General features: G+C 57.2%; 1 protein-coding gene across 1 annotated transcript; it reads right to left on the minus strand.

Moving 5' to 3' along the window:
• Positions 1 to 2,897: 2,897 nt before the first annotated feature.
• LOC102461312 (aquaporin-5) lies at positions 2,898 to 8,439 on the minus strand. The gene is made up of 4 exons (XM_006139579.5): positions 7,857 to 8,439; positions 6,397 to 6,561; positions 5,871 to 5,954; positions 2,898 to 5,231 (listed from the first exon to the last, which is right to left on the minus strand). Exons 1-4 carry the CDS (start codon positions 8,307 to 8,309, stop codon positions 5,046 to 5,048), a joined length of 888 nt encoding a protein of 295 aa, XP_006139641.3. The 5' UTR covers positions 8,310 to 8,439; the 3' UTR covers positions 2,898 to 5,045.
• Between the last annotated feature and the right edge of the window lie 577 nt (positions 8,440 to 9,016).

Raw genomic sequence — 9,016 nt, forward strand, 5'->3', positions numbered from 1 at the left:
CTGCTGCGGCCCACCCCCCCCTTCCTGGTTGCCCACCCCTGTCTTAACATCTCAGTGTAGACCTCCATGTGGCTCAGACACTGGTTTGTCTGAATTGGCACAATCCCTCCTAGTGTGAACGCTCTTGCACCAGGTTAGCTTCAGGTAGTGATAGTCTGATCTGAATCACGCCTAAACCGAGTGGAGAACGTCTACATTAGGCGCAGGAGCTGTCTGGGCAAGCCCGAAGCATTGGCATAGCAGCTGCCGGGGATGCACGTTTTTTCTGAATGGGCAGCAGATGTAGCCCCGGCGTCTGCCACTGCATCATGATCCCCATCTTTGGGGCTGAGACAGGGGGCCCAATCTCTGTTCTCTGCTCCTTTGCAATTGGATCGATCTATGGGCTGGATCGTAAACCGAACTCGCAAGGAAGCCAAGACTCCCACCTCCCTCGCGCCTTGCGTAAAGGGACTGTTCGCCCCTCAGTAAAACTCTGGGGCTGTGTCTAGACTGGCCAGTTTTTCCAGAAAATCAGCCGCTTTTCTGGAAAAACTTGCCAGCTGTCTACACTGGCCACTTGAATTTCCGCAAAAGCACTGACGATCTCATGTCAGATTGTCAGTGTTCTTGAAGAAATACGATGCTGCTCCCGTTCGGGCAAAAGTCTTTTTGCGCAAAAGGGCCAGTGGAGACAGCGCAGATTTGTTTTCCGCCAAAAAGCCCCGATCGTGAAAATGGCGATCGGGACTTTTTTGCGGAAAAGCGTGTCTAGATTGGCCACGGACGCTTTTCCGCAAAAAATGCTTTTGTGGAAAAGCGTCCATGCCAATCTAGATGCGCTTTTCCAAAAATGCTTTCAACGGAAAACTTTTCCGTTAAAAGCATTTCCGGAAAATCATGCCAGTCTAGATGTAGCCTGGGAGGTTTCGGTTGGCCAGCTCCCAGTACTAAAAGGGGAAGGGTCCATGAGAAATCGGGGCCCTGACATTGACAGACCCCAGGGACAATGGGAAGAGGCCGACACTCCAGCTCAGTCTGACCGGTTCAATGGGAGAATTAGAAGGCCAGGTCCCGACCTCCGTCCTCCGTGTGAGCTGGGATTTTCTGGGTCTGAGAAAAGGAGAGCTGAGAAGAGCAGCGGAAGAGCAAGCTGTGTGGAGACACAGACCTGCAGTGAGAGAGCCAGGCGCGCACAGCCCGTGGAGCGCAGACCCTGTGCTGAGCAGCAGACCTGCGGTGACCAGAGAGCCAAAGGGGTCAGCGAAGCAACACAAGGCGCTGGAGTCTGGCAAAGCAGCACAGTCTGCAGCAGGGTGTGGTGAGCAGCTGGAACCAGCAAATCGGGGAAAAGAGACTCAGGCCACCAGCCAAGAGGCCCTGCAGCCAGACTCGGAGAGGGATTGTAACTCCAACTGGGAGAGGGGTCCTGCCACCTAGAGCCTGCGGCTCACGGCCAGAGCAACCGTGTCCAACCTGCAGCCCCCCTGCAGCACAGCCAGAGCCTGAGAAAGATCCCTGGGACCTATAAGGAGCAGACTGTGAACTGTCCTTACGCTCTGCAGACGGCTGTTTGTGCTGTCCCTGTGCTACAGAGGGGGGCTGTGTGTTCTCATTGAACCTGTCTCGTTTCTCCTTATTCCTTTCTTTTCTTAATCAGTTGCTGTTTAGCAAATTGTATTTGCTTTGAACTGTATGAAATGATCAGTAGGTCACGAAAGCATGCAGTGTGCAGAGAGCACCCCCGGAGTGGGGACACCCTAGCCCCTGCCCCAGCTGACTACAAGGTTGGGGTTTAAGCCCCAGAAAACCTGGACCCAGCCTTGTTGGGATTTCGAGGACTCAGGTACTCAGCAGGGGAGCCCTCAGGGGCAGGGAGGCTGTCGGGTGAAAGAAATGGGAGCGGGGACTCAGATCCGTTCGCTGGTCCATTTCACCAGGTGGTATAGAAGCCAGGAAAGTTCCCCACAATAGCGGGACCGTTCCCCCGCTTACACTTGCAATAACGCTTTGTTAGTTCTATCGAGCTTGGATTTCTCTGACATTGAACCAACTTTCCCGCAGCCCTCTGCCGGCTGGGCCCCTGGGGTCCGTCCCGCTTTCCAGCTGTGGACAGGAAGGAATGGAGTCGGAAGTGAAACCCCTGAGGGCTTAGCAGTAGAGTCCATCTCGGCACCTGGCTTTTCTGAGTCCCGTTCCACATCTAGGCCATCTTCCTGCTGCTGCGACTCCACCCTGGGATGGGCGTGGGGTGGGGCAGCATGAGCCTGCCCCGGAGTTTCCACCACTTAGCTCAGTCAGCAGGGCTTTCTCTGTTCAGATGCACTCGCAGAAGCCGGTGGCAGAACTGGAAAAGCCAGCCGGCTGGAGGAAGGCATGGTGTTGGCTGAGCCGTGGGTGGGGGAGCTCGGTAAAAGGGTGGGAGTTGCGGGCTGGGATTAAGGTGTGTGTGTTTGGCCGAGCTGCGTGTGTACCGGGCCGGAATGGCTCAGCGTCCGGCACGCTCAGCATTAAACAGAGCGAATCCTTGAGGGACGCGTGGCCGGTGCTGGCTTGCGCTTCGTGTTGCTGGGTTTGATGGATGCCTTCCTGGCGGTTCCCTCACACGACATCCTTAACGATGAGTCCCAGGTGACTTTAAGGTCTGGGCACCCTTCTGGCTCCTTTAATCGTTGACCGTGCATAGAATCCTGCTTGCATCACTGTCCCCCGAGTCCCTCTGAAATCCCCTTCAGTGGCAAGCAGCCATAGCCCAGCCAACTCCTCTTAGCATATTCAATGCCCAGCTGGGCCTCAGTTTCCCCATCTGTAAAATGGGCACAAGGGAGCCTCGTGGGGAACAAAAATTAAGGTGTTTTCTCAGGCACCGGAGCAGCTGGGCTTTCAAGATCACCCCTTGGCATCCCCGAGCTCTCAGAAGTGACTCCTTTTTTTGTTTTTTGGCTTAGTTTATTGACAATAAATAATACAATATTACAGAGCTCTGAGTGCAAAGTCCAAAAATCATATCCTTCATGCACCAAATAAACAAGGGATCGCCGACACCAGCCAGTGCAGGAAAACGCAGCACCTTCCGGGGCAGGGGAGAAAGGTTTGGGGTGTAGGATGCATCACAAGGGAAACCAGACGGCCCCCAACGATCTGACAGAACCCGACTAGAACAGCAGTTCTCAAGCTGCGCTGGCTCGCAGATTTCATTGGAATGACAACATTTCCCTCACGACCCCAGGAAGGGGGCCAAGTCTTGCGCCCGCCACGCGGCAATACCAAAGCCAAGCCCCATGGAATCCTAAGCCAGTCACGGGGAGCCGGTGAAAAGGGGTCGTGACTCTCTTTGGCGGGGTCCCAACCCTGCGGTTGAGAATCGCTGGACTAGAGCATCTTAAAAAGCATCCTCCAGAGCGTCTGGGCCTGCTCTTTTTCGCTTTCCCAGGCCCACGCGGAGGATGGAGAGGCCTTTAGAGAGAGGCTGTGCCCCTGGCTACTCTGGGGTTAATTCCTTAGCGCTCAGGGAGCGTCGTGTGGTTCTCAGGAGAGGCTGCGGAAGAGCGGGGAAAAACAGGCAGATGCTTGCAGTCGGGATATGCCGGCAGCTACGGACGGATCCGGGGCCTAGCCTGCTGAGGCTACAGGCTCCTCAGTCTATCTCGCTGTCTGGGGCCTTGTGCCTTGTGGCCAGGGAGCAAATACATTTCCAGCCCAGCCAAGAAGGCAGCAGGCCCTAAGCATGCCCTAAAGGGAGGAGGGATAGCTCAGTGGTTTGAGCATTGGCCTGTTAAACCCAGGGTTGTGAGTTCAATCCTTGTGGAGGCCATCTGAGGCAAAAATTCATCAGGGCTGATACTTGGTCTTGCTGTGAAGGCAGGGCAGTGGACTCAGTGACCTTTCAAGGTCCCTCCCAGTTCTAGGAGATAGGCAATCTCCATTATAAAAATAAAAAAGACTCAGGCCTCTTAATCCCACCCAGCCTGTTTTCCCTTTTGCTGTATCTCTGGCTTCCTGGTGCCTTTTCTCTGTCCCTCCTGCACCTCCTATGTCTTGTGCCTGGGGGGGTGTACCCCTATGCAGTTGGCGGCTAACGGGGGAAGCCCAGAGACCTCCAGCTGCAGGGGTAGTGGCGGGGCGGGAGGATGGGGGACGCTATTAGGATGTCACCCTGATACCGAATGCACTGAGGCGAGGCCTACTCCCAATCTGCTAGCGCAACGGCCAAAGGAAAGACCTTGTGCTTGTTTCTCGTGGGCTTTCCATTGGAACCCTCCTCCCCCGAAGCCAATTGGGGGCCACAGTAACGGGAGGTCCTGTCCCTTCAGGCCGGGTGGTCTCTCGGAGAGACTCGCCCTTGTTAAAACTTCCAGCCCACCCCACCTCCGGCGACTGAATGTCACGCCAGAGGGCTGCCCACGGTCCTATCGGCCTGGCCCATGAGGGGCCCCTGTTCTGGTGACCCCGTAAGGGGAAGGTGAGGAGGTAACGGCGGAGAGAGACGCGCTTGCGAGCGGCACGCGGCTGTCCTTCGCAGCTGGGCTTGTTCAGGCCGAGCGCGGTAGCTCAGAAGCTTGTCTCTCTCGCACACACGCCGAAGCTGGTCCGATAAAAATTATATCGCCCGGCCCACCGTGCCTCCGTGGACGGACACGGCTACAGCAACCCGGCCTGTGCCCTCACGAGGGGCACCCCTGAAGCGTTACAAGGAAGAAAAAAGCAGGGAAATCACCCACCCCCGGAGTGAGGTAGGCTGTGAAATTCACACCAGGCTGAGGCGGGTTTCACCTCCGCCAGCCCGCCCGGGGGGCGCGGGGAAGGGTTTAGATCTGGCACGCGGCCCAAAGACAAAGGCGGGCAGCGGAAGCGCAGCTGCATTCAGCTAAACATCCTGACGCACCCCAGGCACTCCCACGCCCGTCTCCGGCCTAGAGCTGGTGTTGGCGGGACGTGTTGAGCCGGGCGTGCAGCGCTCTGCTCTTCAGCCAGTCACATTTGCACCGCTCACACTCGGAGGCCATCGATTTAAGAGTCTTGTTTGTTCTTTGGGGTTGTTTTTCCCCTCGTCCCAGGCCTCGCTATTACGGGGCGGTCAGCTCCATGGACTTGATCCTCGGCTCCTTCTGCTCTTCCCAGTCCTCTTCCGGCTCATAGGTGCCTCTCATGATGGCTACTCTCTCGGACATGCTCAGCGGGTAGGGGAAGAGGAAGTAGTTGTAAAGCAAGGAGGCCAGGACGCCGCCGATGATGGGTCCGAACCAGAAGACCTGGGAAGCCAAGGGGAGAATGATCATCTCCAACCCTTTCATCAGAGGAAGTGGGTTGTGCCCCGAAAGCTCATGAGACCAGCTGTGTGGTGTGTGGGTCTCTAAGGTGCTGCAGGACTAGTCGTTGTGTTTTAAGTTTGTTTGTTTTCTAATCCCTCTGGAGCACTTTACATCCTTCTCCCCATTTTACAGAGGGGAAAGTTGAGGCCCAGGGAGGTGACTTGCCTCCCGTCACCCAGCAGCATCCATAGACTTCTAGAATGGGAAGGGACCTCGAGAGGTCCTCGAGTCCAGTCCCCTGCCCTCACGGCAGGACCAAGCACTGTTTAGACCATCCCTGACAGGTGTCTGACTAACCTGCTCTTAAATATCTCCAGGGATGGAGATTCCACACCCCCCCCAGGCAATAGACTAGAATCCCCATGGACTTTCTCCCAGCCGCAGTGTTATCACCAGCCGCAGTATTATCACTTCCCTGTCTTCCAGCCACGGTCCCCTTCAGTGGTCACCCTTTCAGGTCCTTCTCTGCTCTAAATTCCTTATACTCAAACACCCTGCCCTCGCTCCCCGCCCCCGGCTCTTCAGCCACCCTGATACCAAATGCACTGGGGTGAGGGGTCCTGAAGGGGGCAGTCTTACCCAGTGAGCGGTGCTGAATCTTTTCACGACCACGGCAGGGGCGAAGGATCGGGCGGGGTTCATGGAGCAGCCAGTGAAGTAGATCTGGAAAGGGAGGTGGGGATTAAGGCAAGCCAGATCCTTCTGTGATCGGGGCGTCACTCCGGGGGGCGCGGAAGGATTGGGGGCTCCCCCCACAGCCAGTGCCCCCTGCTGGGAGGGACTGGGATAACTGGACACCACCCTACAGCCAACATTGCTGACTTACACTTAGCCCTTTTTCTCAGCACCCCCTGCTGGAGGAGCCAGGGACTGGAGCAGCTGAGAGCCCCCCCTGTGCCCCAATAGCCATCCCTTCAGCCCTGCTAATCACAGCGCCCCCTGCTGGCAGAGCCAGGGACTGGAGCAGCTGAAAGCCCCCCGTCCTGCAATAGCCACCCCTTCAGCCCTACTAATCACAGCGCCCCCTACTGGGCGAGGCTGGGGTGAGAGCAGCTGGGAGCTTTCCCCAGGGCCAGGCTACCCGGACGCTGAAGCGGACACTCACCCCGACCAGGTGGCCCAGGGTGACGGAGAGGCCGATGGACAGCGCCGGGGAGCCCAAGGCATCGGTCCGTCGCTTGTCGGTGGAGGCGAAGATGCACATGGCCAGCTGGAAGGTGAGGATGATTTCTACCACCAGCGCCTGGCCTGGGGTCGTGTTGTTGTTGAGCTGCAATGAACAAGGAGGAGGGTGAAAGGGTCCGTCCGTCCGTCCCCTTACCCCCTGCTTAGCTCCATCCTCGCTGCATTCCCGCCTCCCCCGGCAGTCACAAATGGCACCTCCCCTTTGGATTTCTCCCTTTGCTAAGCAGGAAGCCACCGAAACGGCTGCGAGTTCAGCCAGAGACCCTCAGTCCTTCCGTGAGCACTACAAGGAGGGAGGGGATCAGGATGGGGGAGGACTTGGGGGGAATAGAGGGGAACCACTATTGGGGAGGGATGGACCGCCCCCACCTGGGGTCAATGCACCTGTTTCCATCTCCCCTGAGCTGCGCGGCAGAAGCATCCGGCCCCACTGGGATTGGGGGGGGAGGGGGAGGAAGTGCTGAGCACTTCAATCCTTCTCCCCATTTTACAGAGGGAGAAGTTGAGGCCCATGGAGGTAAACCCAGGCAAAGTCTGGCTGGTGACCAAAGTTAATGAGGAAGGGGGGGCTTGGAAGGACACAGAACAATCGGCGAGCAGAACAAAGTCCCTCCTCCAGGCTGAAGTCTCCAAGAGTCAACACCCGCCCAGTCCGGGGTCCTCCTCGGACTGGTTGGAATGGGTGCCCAGAACCCCCCAGCTGCTGGTCTGACTGGTGTTCCTATCACCCGCACGCCCCGCTGTTGAGCTAAGAGGTCTCCCGGGGCCCTCAGCTTGGCTTCCAAAATTGCCCTGGTGTTGATCTAACGGGGCTTCTAATCTCCCTCCCTCCCCCCAAAAAACAGAGCCCCCCCATCTTCTCCACTCTTCCCTCTGCTGTTCTAAGTGGTCTCCCAAACACACTCCTTCTGCTGGTCCGTGCACCCTTCCCCGCTGGTTTAAGGGATCTTCAACCACCTTCCTCCTACTAGGCATGCTGGTCTCCCCATTTACGGGTTTAAGTGGGTTCCCCGCCAGCCCTGACTCGACTCCTCCTCTCCCTGCTCTGATCTTCCTGGCTCCAGGAGGGGAGGCTGGAGTTAAGCCCATTTGGAAGGCGGGTGACTCACTCCTGCCCTCAGGATAAGAGAAGCAGGTAGGGGAAAAAAAAAACAACAAACCAACCCGCCTCCTGGCATGCAGGGTGCAATCCAGCCGCGTTGTCAGTGCAGTCTCAGGTAAGCTAAGGCTGCCCTCCGCACCCCAGCTCTGTGCAGGGACAGGGCCCCAGCGCTGGGGTTGGCCATCAGCTCCCGCAGGGGGTCCGATACCTGACACCGAGCTGGGAATTCTCGCAAGCCCGGGGCCCAGTGGATCATCCCTGGGCGGGAAGAGACTTACCGCGTTGACGGCCAGGTTCCCCCGGGCGTTGATCGGGGTCACCAGGTAGAGGATGCCAGCCCCGGCAATGGCTCCCACCAGCTGGGCCACCACGTAGAAGGCCGTGCGGAGGACGGAGATGTGGTTCCCCACCAGGAAGGCGATGGTCACTGCCGGGTTGATGTGCGCCCCGCTGACGTGCCCGAACATCTGGACCAAGGTGCCGATGGCCAGGCCGAAGGCCAGGGAGATCTGAAGGATGCTGGGCAGAGCCGAGGGCCACTTCAGGGCTGAGCCGAGGCCGAAGAAGACGAAGATCATGGTGGCTAAGAACTCGGCCAAGATGGCCCGGAGAAAAGCCAGGGTGCGAAGTTCCTTATACATGGTGGAATCCGGTCTGGGGCAACGGGCGAGGAACGGGCAGGCTGCTCCTGGCTCCTGAGCTCTGCAAGCAACAGCCAGCTGCAGGGCCATATTTATACCCGAGCAGCAGGGACCTGGGGTGGGTGGAGCCAAAGCACGGACCCGCCTCTTTGGGCAGCTGGAATCGATTCCAGCTCCTTTCCCCTCCCCACTCCCCCCACCTCTCCAGACAATGGTCCGGTATCTGATGTCTTTGTGGTTGTTAGATAACACCTTGCATAACTAGGCTGCCTTTTTGAGACTCCTTTATTTTGGAATTGGAATTTTTTTTTTTTTTGCCTGCTTTGATTTAAGGTGGCAATGTCCTTCTATCTGGTCAGTTTCACTGCATGGCTGGGGGGAGATTTGCTGGTCATTTTCTCCTCCCCCTGTCAGCCCAGAGCGACGCTTTTGGGGGCAGATGTTGCTGATTTACACGGGCATGTCTGGGGTCAGAAGCTGGGTCTGGTGTGTCCAGGAGGCAGGTTGGTTGGGGTGGAAGTGGGGATATTATGCTAGAGGATTTATATGGCACAGGCTAGAAGGCAGAACTCAGGGGTTCGGATCGAGACTTCAAACCTGCAGAACAAATGCATCCCTTGAATTTGCAGATCTTTCTCCTGCGGGCCTCTGAAGTTGTGGTTCTCCCCAGGGTACATGTACCCCAGGGGTACACAGATTTTCCCCACGGCATTCGCCTGGTTTTACAACAGACTGTGTTTAAAAAGCCCTGGCGAAGTCGGTACCAACCCAAAAGTCCTGCAGTGGCTTGGTTCTTC

Source organism: Pelodiscus sinensis, chromosome 31 (assembly GCF_052426305.1).
Source record: "Pelodiscus sinensis isolate ZL-2025 chromosome 31, ASM5242630v1, whole genome shotgun sequence".
NCBI lineage: Eukaryota > Metazoa > Chordata > Testudines > Trionychidae > Pelodiscus > Pelodiscus sinensis.